This window comes from Triturus cristatus, chromosome 8 (genome assembly GCF_964204655.1).
Source record: "Triturus cristatus chromosome 8, aTriCri1.1, whole genome shotgun sequence".
Classification (NCBI taxonomy): domain Eukaryota; kingdom Metazoa; phylum Chordata; class Amphibia; order Caudata; family Salamandridae; genus Triturus; species Triturus cristatus.
The window spans coordinates 275,078,907-275,097,076 of NC_140591.1; the positions used below are offsets into that span (position 1 = coordinate 275,078,907).

The 18,170-nt window shown below is 45.1% G+C and overlaps 1 protein-coding gene across 1 annotated transcript in view; it reads left to right on the plus strand.

Annotated features, from left to right (window-relative positions):
- Window positions 1–1,155: 1,155 nt before the first annotated feature.
- ACAT1 (acetyl-CoA acetyltransferase 1) overlaps window positions 1,156–18,170 on the plus strand; it is a 122,894-nt gene continuing 105,879 nt past the window's right edge. Inside the window, exon 1 of the mRNA XM_085621510.1 lies at window positions 1,156–1,419. Coding sequence (XP_085477636.1) covers window positions 1,372–1,419 — 48 coding nt within the window. The 5' untranslated portion in view covers window positions 1,156–1,371. The remainder of the gene's footprint in view (window positions 1,420–18,170) is intronic.

Sequence of the window (18,170 nt, forward strand, 5' to 3'; positions counted from 1 at the left end):
CAGCCAAGCGCAGCGCGCTACGTCTAATCTGGCAACCCAATAAGTTAGCTATTTGAAAATTAGTCTGAGGGGTACTTATCTCTTGCTGTGAGCAGCAAAGAAAGAGGAGGCTGGGACAGTGACCAGGGCTCTTATGGAGGGCTAAGGAGGTGTGGCTGGCGCAAAGTAACATGGACAATGTAGTTTGTTTATACTAAATTGTATGTTTATTGGCTGCTGTGATTTTACGCAGTAAAGAAGGAGATAGCATAATCCGAAGCCTCCGGTGACCGGTCCTGTAATAGAATTGCAGAAACCAAATAGCCCTCCCCCAATATTTGTAATTATGGTGAACATGCTGGATTTTAACACAAAAGTCCTTGAATGCAAGAAAAGTCTCAGATACACATGCAGAGATCTGAACTGAGCAGCATTTAAGGTCCAGGTTCTAGGCCTTCTCTCCAGGTTTGACATTTAACCTGCTGCGAATGAGAGCTCCGCCCAACTGCAAATGCGCGAATCTGACTTTGAATGAGTGAGACTTGAAGTTTCTGAATGCGCCATCCGCCATGGTAATAAGAACTGCATTAACCTGCACAGGCATGGTTATGCACTAGTCCCAGTTGATATATATGGTCTTGCTTTTACCGGTTGTTTTAATTGTAAAGTGGAGGATCGTTGCTGTTTGTTATCGTTTCGTGTAGTACTACTAGTTTAAGCGATGTATAAGTCAGCATACACTTTGCGGATATGGTCGCCACTTGCTCTGGTTTTCGAACTGTGCTCCCAAATTAGTTACAATGTAAATGTTTATTTTCTGGGCGATCCTGAAAACAACCTTCCAGGCACATTTTCATTTGGCGCCCGGCCTCTAAAGGTCTTAGTAACAAGCTGCACAGTGATTAAAAAAAATTTGTTCGCGAGCCCGTGTCATCTATTCCATACAATCGCCCTTCCAAGTTCAGCTGGGAAAGCGAGCCTCGCGCTTTGCAATTCGCTGAGTCTTTCGACCTTGACTATGAATGGTTGTATGCAAGTCTATATGCATGATTGGTCGTCTTCCAGGCTAAATGCTAGACCGCGGTTATCAGTCCTTGCTAGGTGGAACAACGCTCGCCCATTTTAGGTGTGGGTAAACAACTCATTTCTTCGGGAGGGGCGTGGCCAAAGGGAGGCGTGTCTGCCCCGATAACATAGAAGCTGGTTTTGACCTTCTTTCAACCTGGTCACTGTCGAAACTCAGCCCGCCCACTTCAACGTTCTATTGGTTAATTTCCACTAGGATACTGTCATTGGTCGGATTGAGGGAGGCATCTTTGGCTACGTTTTAGCTGGGTTGTTCACCGAGTGAGTGGCTGTCAGTGGGGTTTCGCACTGCAACCCGAAGTCAGCATGGCCACCCTCCGAAGCCTAAATTCGCCGGTAAGGCGATCGCTGCAGGTCAGTACAAGTGTCATCAATACTTTCTGTGGGGATGGGGCTCTGGCAGACCCTGACATCCTGCAAGACTTGCCCTTAACAGCCTGTAGAGCGCTGTTTGATCTCGCAGGTGCTATCTCTGCCATAAGATGGTCGTTGTTCCTGCAAGAGCAGGTTGTGAATGCAAAGGGTTCAGGGGTGCAGGTTCTAAATGTAGGGGGTCAAGGGGCTGCCGCCAAAGCTGTGTTACATTTATGTCCGTAGGAGGAACGTTGTTGTGTTCAGAGATGGAATTGGGCGGGATCTTTGTGGAACGGCGTGTCCTTGCTTTCTTAATTGTACTGAAGCAGTTCACATGCTTTTGGCAAAAGTGGGGGCGAGTCGTGAGTTAAGGAAACGTTGTTGATACAAGATTACTGATGCAAGCGTTTATTCGAATTATTCTATTTACAAAATTAAATAAACAGTACATTCCTCATGCATTTATGCTGCATAAAATCCAAGGATTGAATTTCTGGTTGCATGCGATTTCTAAGTTTCAGTTGACTGTGGCCGCAGAGCGCCCTATGTACCTCCATGTGGTCTACACAGCAAGGGTTATATGCCTCCTTGTATTAAATGGTCGCTTTTATGACTTAAATTAAGTCAATAAAGTAATTTCACACATGGTCGCTTTAGGGGTCGTCTGTTCCTTCAGAAGGTGTTTTTGCTGCTAGGAAGCTGTAGGTGACCATCCACGTTACTTTCAGCTGCAGGCAGATTGCAACGATTTAAATCTTTACGTGAAAGAGTCTGAGGCTAATGGGTATTTATAGAGTATGTAGCTGCAAGATGTCTGTGGCTGCAGGAGATTTGTGCCTGAAGTAGGATGTTAAAATTATGGAGCCAAAGAATTTAGAAGCGTTTTCCGGACTGTCTGATGGCTCAGTAGTAGGTGGTGGATGTTTACATTACAGAACCACTAGTGGCAGTTCAGACAGGGGTGTAGTGTATGTATACGTTTGGTGGCAGGAGGTTGTTCAAGCCCTTAGCATGTCTCGCCTCTTACATCTGCAGTACACATTATCAGGTATGCTACTCTACGTTCTATCCCTCGCCTCACAGTATGCAAACAGTAAGCATCTTTTCTGTTCAGTCAGTGGTCACTCTACTACCCTATGAGGCTTTCAGGAAGCGCTGATTTAATTTATCATTCCTGCTGACAGTAGCTGGAAAGATTAGTATCCTCTGGTCCTCGGCGAATAATAAATAGATTGTAGGTTACAATTAAAACCCTCTGGGCCTTACTCCCCCTTTCATCCTTTAAAGTTTAATAAAACAAGTAATAGCGTTTGAGTAAAAAGAAAAAATAATACTGACATGGGAATATTCAGCTTGTAGTGTATGCTATAGAAAAGAACCAGATGGTCTACTTGCAGGTTTATGTCTGTAGATTTGTTGACCAATAAATGCATCCTGACTTACGTGCTTATCTTTTTATTCTTTACTTGGTCATTATGGCCCAGATGTATCAAAGGATTGCGTTGCCCTTGCATCAAACAGGGTGACTCAAGGGCAATGCAATTCTAACGTCAGATTTAAAAATCCACACACCACCACCTTGTGTGGCTTGGTAAATCCATAGTACTACAAGGCAGCGCAAATTACTGCCTTGCGTCGCTGTGCGCTGGGAAGGCATTACATGGGTGGAGCGTGCGTGTTCCCACGCATCCATCCATGCTTTTTGCCTCATTCCAAGATTTACGAAGAATAGTAAACCTGAGAATGCATCAAAATTGTATGCCTTCCTGATAGAGGCGCAATGAGAAGAAATATCTTTATTTCTCCTCGTTGTGCTGCGTTCTGCATCACACTCAGAAAGAGGAAAACACCTCTAACTATTGTATTTGTGCAGGAAGGTGCACCTTCCTGCACAAAAACAATCCTGCCTCCAAAGTAGGCAATCGTGTATCATGGTGCAGCCCGCAGCCTAATCGGAACCATCGCTGTGTGACGCATCTTCAAGGCCGCCATTGCATCGGAAGCCCCTTGTCGACGTCATCCTCGGTGACGATGCAGGACCCCACATTGCAAGCTTCACAACTTCTTAGAATCCTGCTGGTGCGATATGCATCTTTGATGTAGGACTTAGTATTGTAAGCCCCTCGCCCACAGCAGCGTCAACGCTAACACAGGCATCGCAGCCTTGCAAATTTCCACGGAACTGTCCCTGCAAAACGCTTCTACGCACCTCCACAGTAGGATCTCGCCTGACTTCACCGGTTTCATACCACTGGGCCTTACTTAAGATCTCAAATCGTGGTAAGGCACCTGTGACTTACATTGCAGAACTGGTATTCTGTTACGTTCAACGATCCTTTTTGACTTTTAGGGTTGGCTGTGTATGCGTTCTCCAACTTGTAGTGTTTTTCCTCACTTGATTTACACAATCTTGGTAATTTGGTGCTTCCTATGAGCTTTCCAATCCTATAATAACTATGAGCAGTGCTCCTTGGGTGCCCTCAACTCTCTTTCCATTGGAAGTTTGATTCTTCTTCAGCTCGTCCAAAGTGTGACTGAGCTCTTACTCTTCATTTCTTCTTTCATCTGCAGTGTCCTGTGTTATAGAATTATGGAACTTTAGACTTGTGAGCCACCGGGTTTTCTGTTTGACATCCTAGTCCTTTTGCATTTATGCATCGTGATGCCCAAAGAGATGAATACATGTTCCCAGGCATCCTCCACGTTCCCCTAGCTTGCTTCCTTTCCCATCTGTGCAGAGACAGTTGCACAGGGGAGAAGTGTGACCTGCTCAGCATAGGACCTGGTGGAAAGTTCAACATCCGGCTCCTGCTGACTTGGCCTTCTTGATATCTCTTGGTCGGTGTCATTTGCCAAGAGGCCCCAAACAACCTGGTCGGGTGTTTGTTACTACAATCGCACATACAACTTCCTTTCGTTCCTCCGCTGACCCAGTGCCACGCGTCACTCCATCCCAAAAATTATAATTCCATGTGTCCAGGAAACGTTGCTCTTAGCTCTTGATGATCGCCAAAATATTTTCCATATCAGCCAAGCATGGACCGACGACTTCTACGTGAAATGTGATTTTGTGGTGCCATTCTCTTCAGAACTGTTACTTTCGATACTATGCTTTGCTTGAGCTTTGTAGGTGAAGGGGTGTTTTGTAGGGCAGATGCAGCTGCCAAGGGTACAGACTACATGTGGACCAGTGAATGAGCTGCTTTGAATATGTATTTTACAATCTAGAAACCATGGGGCTTTAGGATTGTTTCTAGTGCTTAAGTTTATTTATTTCACAACAGTTTGGTTAGCACTGAGACTTTGGACCACTCTGTGGGCCGGATAAACAGCAGACATGTATGGCCCTTCATGGAAACCACATCCAATGGTCCTCCTGATTGAGACCATGATATTTGGTCGATTACAAATGGCAGTTGTTAGCAAAAGCGTAAGCTTCTCTTAAGAAATGCTAGTGTCAGTGAGACATCTGCCTTCAAGCGGGGCACCTCCATTCACGTGAGAGCATTTACAAAGGGCCTGGGGTAAGGCCTTAACAAGCATTAAATTAGCAATGTTAAAACTGCACTATGAACAGGGTGGCTTGGTGGTCCCTGGACTGGAATACTATGATTTCTCAGCCTACCTACAACCCCTCCCTCATGTTTGGATACGTCACGGTGCTTATTTTGAAAAATATTAAGGTTTTGCTCAGAACTCCTGGCCCATGCCATTGAATGTCACGGTGCAAAATACCAAGGATGCGTAAACTTCAGTCCACCCTAGGCCTCTTTAATCTACCACCATACACTCCCTGTCCCTTCATCTCACTCCTTATGCTATTTTTCATCCCTGATTTCTCCCTTTGTTAAAGTTTTGCATCTTTCTCTTCCTCCTTCTTCTCCACTTTTGTATATTTCTCTCTTGCTCCGGCTGAAAGTCTCAAGAGAAAAACTTAAGTTCTGGTCCCCAAAAAAGAATGCTGGTGTGCCCCACCTTCAACAACCGGCTCAAATTACTTAAGTACTGCTTACTCAGCCACCTACGGTGAATTCTGTGTTGGCGGTTGGACACACAGGTGGACGCACTCGACCTTATTAGCCTTTGCTTCCCAACAGGAGGGCCCAAGGACCCCCGCGTAGTGGCCTTGGAACATTTTGATTTAAGGATAAAAGAGGAAATGTGCAGGAAGGCTATTAAAGTAGGGGAGAGGAGCGCACGTGTGCTCGGTTATAGAGGGTCTCAGGTTATGCACAGAGGGTGAGAGTGGTGAATCATCGAACCCCATTTGTGGAGAAAGCCAAGATCTGGGTGCTCAGTTCCAAACTCCGAGTACAAATTCTAGATTAATGGACCGGAACACGGTTAGTAGCAATGAGATGGGAGCTCTGTATAGCGAGGACCTCTTCCTGTCTTCCTAACATCGATCGGGCACAAGGACTCTGTGGGGTATGACCCGGCCAGCTTTTGGGGAAGGGTGTTTACACCTGATGAGACCTGCATTGCTGCTCCGCCTTTTGTTGTATTATTTATTGTTCTTTTTCTTTATTCCTTTTTTACCTGCGATTGGATTCAATCCTGTGAGGCTGTGTGTGATGCTTTTTGAAAAAAGCAATGGAACTTGTTTTAGGAAAGTAGGAAGTTTCATACACTTGTTTTACATAAAACACTTTATATATGGCAAGCTTAGCTGGGAGCAAGGAGCATTGTCTACTGAGACTTCATGGTACACGAATTCATAGAGGTGATGCAGGAAGGGAGGGTGGGGTGGCTCTTCTCAGTTGATTAGATATCTTTGGATAGATTCAGCTTCGGATTTTCGGGAACTGAAGAAGAGGACACGCCTTATTTGTATAGGGAAATGTTTCAGTATGCTGGATGTGTAGATGGAAAAGGTTTTTTAATTTAATTTAGGACTGTGCCTGGCAGCTATGCTGGATTTGGACTTATTTCATTTGTTTGTTTATTAACATGGACGTAAAGTTGGGCTGATATGAATTGGACTAATGTTGTTTTAGCTACTCTTTCAGTGTTGGATATTGGTAAATAAGTTACTAATAGGTATAAGTGCCACCCCTGAGCCTAGCAATGCCAATGATAAATCTTGAATACAACCTTTATGACAAAATAATCCACTAAACCTAGGCATGTACCTATCTCTTGAGCCTGAATCCCCCAGCTTGATCAACTGGGCCTGGGCCCTTAGTACCTTTGCCCTAACCCTACGCTTCTCTGGCTAACTACATTATGAGCATCGTAAATTAAATCCATCTTAAAACCGTGAGCACAGTCCTAAACCACCAACAGCCAAAACTGTGAGCCTAAGCAGCAACCCAGAGCACAAAGCTAGCCAAAAAGATGAACTAAAGTACTGTTAGTTCACATGTTGCGGTCCAAATGAGGCGATGACAGAATTGGTTCACTCCATTGAATTAGTCTGAATGAGTGTTTACCCGGTCTGGGGTAGGCTAGCGACCAAATCCTTCTAAAGTGACAGCTATTGTAACAAAATGCTTAATTTCCTCCACAACCCCCTATTATAGTCACCATTTTGTTTAATTAGAAGCAGTAGGTTAAAAACTCAAAACTATGATTTGTAAATTAAAATTCCAGGCTGTAGTATGTGACCACTACTGATTTGGTGAGATTTGGCCTAGTGGCTAGAGCTGCCGACCTTGGAACATGGGGAACCAGCTTTGAATCCTGGTCTCAGCTCAACATGATGTGATACTGGGCAAATCACGGAACCTACCTGCATCTGAGAAAACAAAAAAGTAACATAGGCTGGTTCTGTTTAAAGGCTCTAATGCCCTTGGGCCAGGTTTGTGCTATAACAAATAGAGCATCTGGTAATCCTAGTAACAGTATTCGGTCTGTTCACTAATTACATGCACAGTCATCCAAAACTCTGCTGGCTAAAGATTTAGGGAAACCTGTAATAAACCACAGCTCATGATGCTGACTGAAATCTTCCGGATAGATCTACATCAATTGGGAGCCGCCCACGGCTTCTTTCAGAGAGTATTAGCAACTTGGGGGAGATGCAATATGTTGAGCCACCTTTCTTAAGCATTGGCAAAACCAATTTGTCTGACATTGACTGCCATACTTTAGGCTTTGTCAGTTTCTGTTTTGCTTTGATTCTATAAAACGTTGTAGGAGCTGCAGAGCCGTCAGCAATATATTTTTTTGGGGAAAAAAGCGAATTTCTTTTGTCTCCTAAAGCCTACATTGCCCTAGTACTCCCTGGCTTTCAAGTGAACGACTTAGTGTGCGGATGTGCACATTGTGAAAGGGTAAAATACCATCACTCACAGTAAAATTAACCAACCACTGAAGGATGTGGGCTGTATGCCCTGTACTGTAATGGTCAGAAGAAAATGTGAATGATACAATAACAAACCCAGGGATGAAGAAGACTTGCTGAAATACCCAATTGTAATGCTAGTATATTTGTATAATATATCATTTTCACCAAAATCAATAGTCAGACCTAAATGTTAGAGAAACCAATGTTTCTGATCGGGGGACCTTTATGGCCTATTGAATATATGAACGCAGTTAATGTATGTGTGTGTAGAAATCTTATGACCCTCAGTCGAGGCAGTCTACCTAGATGAAACTTTGACATGGAGTCATCTTCAATGTTTGTAATAAAGCATTTTGTTAAATCCTCAAAGATTATGTGTAGAGGCAGACGAAAGGGCAAAGAGGTCAGTAGAGCAAAGGTCTAAGGCTTCGCAGCAGCTGATGAGTAGACCAGTATAACTGGAAAAGGAGGCAAAAGGTCACTAAAGCAAAAGCACAAGCAAACAAAATTGTAAAACCCATAAAGTGTAAATGACAGAACTTTTTTTTTGTACATGTTAGTGACTTTAAAAAAAGAAAAGAATTTGAAGGCTTAATTTTATAATTAACCCATGTGTACGTTTTACCTGAATTAAAGCAAGGTGGACGACAGTGTTACATATTTTGTTTGTAGAGTAAATCATGAAAAATGTGTGTGCTTTTTTAACACATTTTCGTTGCACTTGTCTTGTGGTTTAAATTGTCAAACCTCTACAAAGAAGCATTGAGTAGACATGGGAATCTAGCTTTACAAAAATCCAATGAAGAAGTATATATAAATTAAAAAAGTAAACATAGGAACCTTTTGGGTAAAGTAAAAGGTGCCGGAACAATATTAAAGGAATTTGGGTAGGAGAGGAACAGGTTGTACACAAGGAGGATTATAGATGGAGAAGTACATTTTTTTTTATATTACCCACCAATTGTTTTATTCATTCTCAGAACGATAGTGGAAGGTCAATGATGAGCTTCAGAAGTGTGACTGAATCTCATCCTAAGGATAAGTGAGTGTGGGACTGGAGGTGGGGGGGTGGGGGGTGGAGATGGGAGAGATCCTGGTGGGCCCGGTGCCACCTGAGATCTCCTGCCCCAGGGCTCATTAAGTGAATGGATCCTGGCACAGCTGTGTACTTCTGCTATATAAGTGACCTGGGCCATGCCGCTCCCTTGCAGAGGCTCCATCCCCCCCACCGGTTCAACCTGTAGCTGACGCCACAAATACACCTTTCCCTACCTACTCTTGCTCCACAAATGCCCATTTTTTTCTACCATGGTTTCACAAATGCCCATTTTTTTCTACCCTGGTTCCACAAATGCCTCTTTCTTAACCCGGCTCCATAAATACACCTGTCCCTACCCTGGCTCCACAAATGCCCCTTTCCCTACTCTGGCTCCCCAACTGCCCCTTTCCCTACCCTGGCTCCCCAAATGCCTCTTTCCCTACCCTGGCTACACAAATGCTCCTTTCCCTTCCTTGGCTACACAAATGCCCCCTTCCCTTCCTTGGCTACACAAATGCCCCCCCCCCCCTTGGCTCCTCAAGTGCCCATTGCCCATTTCCCTCCCTTGGCTCCACAAGTGCCCCTTTCCCTCCATTGGCTCCACAAATGTGCCCTTCCCTCCATTGGCTCCACAAATGCGCCCTTCCCTCCCTTGGCTCCACAAATGCGCCCTTCCCTCCCCTGGCTCCACAAATGCGCCTTTCCCTCCCCTGGCTCCACAAATGCGCCTTTCCCTCCCCTGGCTCCACAAATGCGCCTTTCCCTCCCCTGGCTCCACAAATGCGCCTTTCCCTCCCCTGGCTCCACAAATGCGCCTTTCCCTCCCCTGGCTCCACAAATGCGCCTTTCCCTCCCCTGGCTCCACAAATGTGCCTTTCCCTCCCCTGGCTCCACAAATGCGCCTTTCCCTCCCCTGGCTACACAAATGCCCCTGTCTCTCCCCTGGCTCCACAAATGCCTCTTTCCCTACCCTGGGTCCTCAAATACAGCTCCTATGACCTGGCTCCTTCAGTACTTCTCATCGCGGTACCTCTGTAGTACTACTTTTTCCATGCATGCATTCCTCCTGGTCTGCTTCATATTTACCTCTTTCCCCACACTTTGATTGAATCCGTACATCTCGTCTGCTTTAATGGGTTCGCCAGTAGCTTCTCCTTGTGGTGGCTTTATAAATTCGCCTCCTTGCATGGGCTCCAATACCCGGTCCTTGCAGTAGCTTCATGAACACCACCTCTCCTCTAGCTTCATGTGTGTCCCTTCCTTCGCTTGTTCCAAAAAGGCATTCTGTGACAACTGGCTACACGCATGCCCACTGGCCCTTCTACTAGCTGTGTACACACCCCTTATTCCATTGGCTCTAAAATTGCCCATCACCCCACTCTGGCTGCACAAATACCCTCTTCTCACATTAGCCATGCAGAATCTTCCCTAGTCTGGCTCCATAAATACCCTATCTTGGTACAGTTTCCATAAGTAAGTCCTCCTTACACTGGCTGCTTCATAAATACCTCATATGCCTGCATGTGCTTTATAAATACCTTCTCTTTATTCTAGGTCCATACATTTGTTCTCCCTGAACATGCTTCATACATGGCCTTCTTTGCAATATCTTCATAAGTATCCCGTCCCTGGACTGCCTCCCGTACATAACTACCTGCTTGCACTAGCTATATAAACACGTCATCCTTGCACTAACCCTACAAATAACCCGCTCCTAGTCTGGTTCAAATGCTTCCTCCTTGCACTGTATCGTAAATGCCACCTCTTTCCATAATGCTCCTTCTCTACCTTAGTTCCACAAATGCTCTCTTATCTGCACTGGTTTACGAAATGACAAGTCCATGCATTGGGTCAATAAAGGCCATCACCTTGCACTGATAACATAGGTGCCATCCCCTGCCATTGTATTTCTATATGTTCTCTAGACACTGGTTACATAAACGGTCCATCACAAGTCCCTCACCTCCCTCCCGCTCCATCCTTGCACTTGCCCTGTAGTATCGCTCCCTGCACAGTCTTTTGATACCAGTCTTGAACGGTCTCCTTAATATAGATATGGATATCACCTATTTTGTCTTGCATTTCCAATAGCGTTGGTAACAGTCCATCATCAAATGGTGCTCTAGTCACTTTGACATCCACAAAAATAGAGATGATCTATTTCTTTGCTTTCACTGCACCAAACACTCTGTATCAATCCACTTCCCTCTTGATGGCCTACATTTATTTATCTTGAACAGCCTCAGAATACTTTCATTTCATCAGGTTGCTTAAATTCAATTAATTTCATATAACCCACTCTGGGAGGATTCGGGTACTGAACATAAATGATTTGTTTCTCCATGCAGGTAAGTCTTTATCTGTAGCCTTGTTATGAGCTAAATGGACTGCTGTAAAACACTTTCGTTGGGCTGCTCGGGGAATCACTTTCCTTCTTTGTTAAGGTCATTAACTCTGATAAGCAAACCTTCTTTGGCCCCTACTGGCACACGTTCACAAGGCATACTGACATCAAGCGATTGGTCCTTGCGGCACTAACACTAGATGTATGAACAGTGGTAATAGCATTACCAAATAGCGATTTGGTGGACGCTATTACGAGTGTACTATAGTGAAATCTGGCTTTGATTTCAAAATTATCGATTCCTAGTGGGTTGCAAATAAACGTACCTCGTGAGTATTAATTAGGTAGGTCACAATTTGTAACCCACTGGGATTTGCTGCCATCACAGGACTGGCAGTCTGCTGGCATCAGCAGAAAACCATGTCTGTGAATACTTTTAAATAAAGCAATCATTTTTCTTCTTTCAAATGCAGCCCGTTTTCCTTAAAGTAAAAAGGATGCATTTCAAAAGAAATATAAAACGTTTAATTTTAATTTTTTAACAGTAGGCAGTGCTTCGTGGGCCCACTGTCTGCTCTTAAAAATATATTTTCAAACATTCTCAAAGGAGAATTTGCGAATGGGTTACCACCAAATTTTATGTTTTGGGACCGTATTGCGGTTGCAAAACATTTGTGCATACTTTTCAGATTCCCTATTTGAATGAAAAGTCCTGACCACGCCCCTTCCAAATAGCAAATCTGTTTTTGTTCACAAACCCAGACTGCGATTCAGTAACAAGTCACCAGATCGCAATTTGGTGTTTGCGTGTCATAATAAGCATTTTTGCAGTTGCAAACGTCCCAATTCTGCGAATCCTCCCGTTTGCAGCTGCAAAAATGCTTTGTACATCTAGCGCATAATCTTTTTGAAAACCGCTTACTTTGGTTTTTAAGTGGGACGCTGTCACAACTGGCCCCTCACGGATGGCCTCATGTACCTCTGTCTGAGGGTGTACCCTCACCTCACTGTACTGATACCAGACAGGCTAACTTTACATGAAGCAGTCTTCCACTTAAAAAGTAGTAGCACTGGTTTATCCGTGGGAACCTTCAAGCCAACACAAATCGCATGTTTTCACCCAATCTGCATTCTGAGGACCTTTCACTGGAGCTCACCCTCTGTGAGCTGAGTGCTGTCACTTTTCCCATCTTTCAAGCTGTCTTTGAAATTCTACAAGCAGTCAATACTGCAGGAAAATGACCAAATGAGCCTCACTTCATCCGGTTCCCTCCCCACCCACTTTTTGTTAACACTTGGGTCTCCTCATGGAACGCATAACTTGTAAATGTGTAGTGTACTTCGTGTTGTAACACTTGCAACACTTAAATGCCTCATGTTTGCTTTTAGATGTTTATCCATCCTACCTGACAATGCTCTTGTGTGCTGTGTAATTATATGTGCAACATTTCTGTTTGGAAGGATATTCAATCTATTAGATTTCAGACACATATATTCAGTTTAAGATGTACAACCTGAATTTTAAATACATAAAAGAAGTTGTAGGGAAATACTTTAGCCAGGACTTTGCCACTGTGTTCGAGTGAGTCGCTTGCCGTGCTAGGGACGCTAAAGAAGATCTAAACTATGTCTTAGCAGAGGAGCTTGGAAGTTTACTAGCCTAGGTTCTAGACTTTTGTAGAGCAATGCTGTTGAGGTAATGTCCAGGGTCATTTCGACATACTTTAGAAAGTGTTTAGAAATGGTCCAGTTGATTGTCTCCAGGTTTAGAGAAAGACGGTCTTAGTTTGATTGTTTGCAGAGGCATAGTATAATGTGCTTATACATAAATGCCACAACTACATGACTTTATAATACCCCATGTGCAGAACTAGCACCATACACTTATCACTCACTCCATAGTTTCAGTCTGCAGACTGCTGACCTCATAAATATGTAACTTCCCAAATCTATTTTGCACTGATATTGTCCGTGCTTACTCTCTACACCCCTTAGCCACTGGTCCAAAAATATACCTCTTTGCATTGCCCCCACAAATGGCTCTCCACTGACACAGTAAATGGCTCCTCTTCAATGTTCTTTTTTACTATACAAGTACAGATAAACCCAGGGATTAAAGGGGGCTTTGTTCTGCAAGTTCTCAGAACTGACAGTAAAAACAATTGCAGACGTCTTGACATTGGTCTTTTCTGAGCTCTGTATTTCTGTCCTAGGGGATAGTAACAACAAGCATTTGCAATGCAATAGGTCTCGCATTTAGGGGAATTTAAGATATTGGCATTGTAAATGACAATGCCTTTTATTTATGTTTTGAAAACTAAAATAAAAGGCATTGCAAATAACAATGTCATTAGCTCAAACTCGCCTAAATGTGAGACCTATTGCATTGCAAATGCTTGTTCCAACCTTGGTGCCAATGTGGCACTCGTGCTTTATCCAGGTTCAGAGTGTCTGGATCCTGATGTTTTCCCCCTTCCCGGACTTTCTGCTTGGGGCAGGTGTTTATGTTGGCGATCCCTGCTATGCAATCCCCTCCCTGCACCCGACGGTGGGACCAGGCACTCGTTTGTCATGGCTAAACAGGAAGGACATCCTGTCCTGAGCAGGCTCCAAACTAGTCTCCTTTTGATGAGACGAAAATGTGAAGCGTAGAGACGAGGAAAGTATTTCCAGGCCCCCTAACGTACAGCAGAGTTATACGACGACATATGGTATTTGAAATGAGAAAAAATATTTCCGCTCGAAACTAGGGCCTTCTTCCCAACCTGGCGAGGGAAGGAGAGGGCATTTTAGGCTCGTACTGAATAACACCTGACGCCTGAATTGGAAACACGTCTGCGAGGGACACGCCTAGCCCAGCCACACGGCTGGCAGGGTTACAATCATTGGCTTTAGTTCAGAACGCCGGTAGGCCCCAGAGAGGATGCCTGCGGCAGAATGGTAAAATAGCTCCCCGTAAATTGGGAGCCGGATAGGGGTGCATCAAGGAGCCATAACCGCAATGAAGGCCACCAACTATTCACAATCCCGCCCGGGCGCCTGGAGAGGGAGGCAAGCGATGGTCTGAGAGCAGTCTCGGGGTGAGCTATAGAGGGCAGAGTTTCGGGGACCGCATCAATGGAGGCCTCAGAATGGTGTCCTCGGGCATTGCTTTGGAAGGCAGCCTGTGGAAAGCAATGAGGGACCACAGCCGAGAGGACTTCGTCGGGGAGGGGAGTCTCTTGATGAGAGTAAGGCATACTCAGATGTGATAGCGGAATGGGCTCCCCAGGGCGGGCCCTCTCTGTCCGCAACTGTTGTCAAGTTACTGCAGAAAGTAAACTCCTTGTACAGAAGCGCGGATTGATTATTTAGCCAGACAGCCACCCGAGAGGCCCACCCTGTTCATTCACATGTAGTGTGAACCCTCACACAGCCGCCTCTGATTCTTTCGCGCACAGTGTAAAAACAATTACACAGCATCTGTTTGAGGCCTTATTCACTCACGCGCGGTGTGAGCCACACACAGCCGCCTATTGAAAGGCTCTGACCACTCACGCGCACACAGTGTAAAACCATCGGCCAGTCTCTTCTCTGTGAACCCATGTACGTGCACGCGCATTGTGCAACTTCACACAGACTCATCTCGGAGTTCCTATTCTTTCACGCACAGTGCAAGAACTATCACACATCCATCTCTCTGAGAGGCCATATCGACTCGCACAGTGTAAGAACTGTCACACAGTCACCTCTCTGAGAGGCCATGCTCTATCACGCGCATTGAGGACCCTCACACAGCCGCTTATCTGAGAGGTCCTATTCTTTCTCAAGCAGTGTAAGAACCATCACACGGCCACCTCTGAGAGGCCCTTTTCACTCTTGCACTCAAAGTCACTGCACACCATTGAACTCTGTGACGCTCCAGAGAGAGGAAGCGTTCTGCTCAAACGTCGCGAGCACCGACAGGAGATGTGCGTACGCGTGCACAAGTCCTGTCCTCTACACGCGTGCACATGTCCTGTCCCCCTTCCACCGACAACAATAGATCTCGCCAAGGCGAGCAGCGCATGCGCTGCGTTGCTAGTCGAGACCTAAAAAAATAGAGAAATGACGGGCTGTAGAGTGAATGTAAGGATGCACGCATTCTGTTAAGCAAAGTGTGCTCAAATGGAGATGGTATGGAGCCCTCGTTGTAATTGGTCACATGCTAGCAAACACTTAACGTTTATACATTTTCTTCTGTGTAGTTGAATAGCGCATTATTGAAAAGAAAAAAAACACACACATTAGTTTGAAGTACAGCAACACTTGAAAGTCTGAGTTTATTAAATACAACTTACATACATTACCTTCTTTATGCATGTATACCTTCCATATACGTATGTATCTATATATTTATTACTTTACTTGTACTGTTATAAAAATAAACACATTTGCATCTCTCCAATACACTACCCAATGTTTTACCCTATACCTCTCAAAGTGTATTCTCTACCTCCACTCTGTAAGTCATCCAAAACCTCGTTCTGCTACTATGATCTCCAAAATAACCCATTCTACTACTATGATCTCCAAAATAACCCTTTCTAGACTCTTCCCACCTCTATCCCTCTTCACATCACCCCAAGCCTCATTTTACTACTAAGATCTCCTAAACAAGCCTTTCAAATATTTTCCCACATGTATCCATTCTTAAACTCATCTGAGACTTCATTTTACTACTAGGACCTCCTTAATCTATTTCTAGAGACTCTTCTATCCTCCATCTCTCTTTTACTCATCCCAAACCTCCTACTACTACGATCTCCCGATAAACTCTTTCCTCTTCTATCCCTCCACTATCCTTTTCAATCCAACTAACAGACTCACATTTTCACTACTCAAATTAATTCATATTTCCCTATACCAATTCACCAGTAATCCTTTTTGGGTTCCGGAGTACCGTGCTACTCGCCAGAAAACGATTCACCGTCTCGTCAGGGGTAGTAAGACCTTTATAAATACAAGCACAAATACAATTGAGGTGAATGCTGTCCTCTGTACAGTGAGGGTGATGCATTTGCTGTCAATGTTCTGTTGTTCTGTCCATCGTTCACACTTCATACCCTATGTGAGCATGAAAGTGTCCACACCATTATGGTGGGCAGTAACATCATGCATCATTTTTGCATGGTTCTGAATTACCCTATTTTCGGTGTCCACTGTTGGACCAGCTCAAAATGTTATTTCTCCATAGCAGAGTGATATATTCTTTTTAGTTTTTAGAAATGTAAGCTCTCAAACCGTAGTCCAGGACAGGGCATACCCCTTCTCTGCAGAAAAGGGGGGTGAATGACGGTTGGGGTTATCTATCCACCTTTGCTGTTACTTTCTGAGAAAAAAGTCAAGTAAATAGCTGATGCATTTATTCTCTGCTCCACTTGACTGCTTTCTTCAAATTCAAACTACACATCATCTCCTCTTTAGGCACTGGCTTTCCACTAGATCCTCTTGAAATTGAATACTTAGAATAGCTCTGAAGCAGTATGTGCTATCCCTAGCACCCTAGATCTCAGAATAAGACTTCAAAGGACAGCTGAGCGAGTTTGTTTGCCAGGAACGAAGCACTGTTGCCATGCCCCGCGAGACTGGACCTGAAGCTGCTGAGCCCTCGTGCGAGATGAGCATGTTGAGGGCATAAGAGCTGGCTCTGCACAAGAAGAACAGTAGACCAAGGCTTTGCAGTCCCTTGCCTGACTATAGAATGTAAAAGATGACTTAAGAGACGCCAGCCCAAGTCCTAAGGAAGGACAGACCAACTAACCAGGACAAAGAAAAAAATCCAAGGGATGCATGTGAAGCTAAAAAATCCAAGGGATGCATGTGGAGCACAGAAGTTGTGACTGATTCATGAATGTACTCTTCTAAACTAATCTTGACTATACCTCAACATGCTGCTTTGTGTGACATGGAATATCCAGAATGTGGACCTAAGGACAATGATGCCCTCTTTTCTCTACCATGGCCTGGCATCATTGGTAATTCCACTGTGAATTAATTCACTTTATTTAGTTGAGGAAAACTATTAATATGTGTACACAATAATATTAATTACGAGGAAATCTCATTTGCTTTCTTAGGGTCCTGCATCCGATTGTCAGTGACCCTAAAATTAGTCAAGGTAACTAAAAAACCATTGTTCTATCCAGCTGCTGATTCCTTCACCATTTCAATCAAGGTCACACAGCCTTTTGGTCCATTTATACAGCAGGTCCAATATGTAGTCCCATCCTGACATTAAAGCGAGAGATATAGCAGCACCCTGTGAGTGCCACTGTGTGGCTCCACACAGACACTGACACGCGCTCCGCTAGAGCTCGCTCTCCGCCGGCCTTCACTGGCTCCCTTCAGTATGAGATTTGTTATCCCCCTGGGGATTGCATGCTCCTCGTCTCCTCCTCGCACGCCCACACCGTTCGGTGTCCTCCCGGCGCCCCCCTGGTTGTTCCGCCTCCGCTGCGACCCGCGTCCACCGCTTCCATGGCAGACCTAGCCCCCAAGGCCCAGCTGCGCATCCTGTCCTGGAACGTGAACGGCCTGTTGGATAGGCTCAAGCGTACTGCAGTCCTTAAGTATGCCCAGCGCGTTGGGGTAGATGTGCTCATGCTTCAAGAAACCCACCTCCTCGGTGAGAGATGTCCCTTTCTGGCATGCTACGGGTATGATCGGGTGTGGCACTCTGGGTTTTCCCGTGGGGTGGCCATCCTGCTGCGCCGCTCCCTCCCCTTTGTCCTTACACAGGCGACCCACGACCCTCATGGAACGGGGATTGCCATTTGCGGCACACTCGACGGTAGGCCGATCCGCTTTCTGTCGCTCTATGCGCCACCCTCCGGACTGTCGCAGGCTTTATCTCACGCGGCCTCTCTGCTGGAGACCTTCCCGCTGGGTACTGTTGTCCTTGGAGGGGATTTTAATGCCGTCTCGGTCCCTTAGCTGGACTCGTCGGGAACAATTTCAAACTCCCGCGCTGCGCGAGCGAGGCAACTGGCGGGTTGGGCCGAGGCTCAGGGCCTATGCGACGCCTGGAGGATTTGGCATCCTCACACACGTCGGTACAC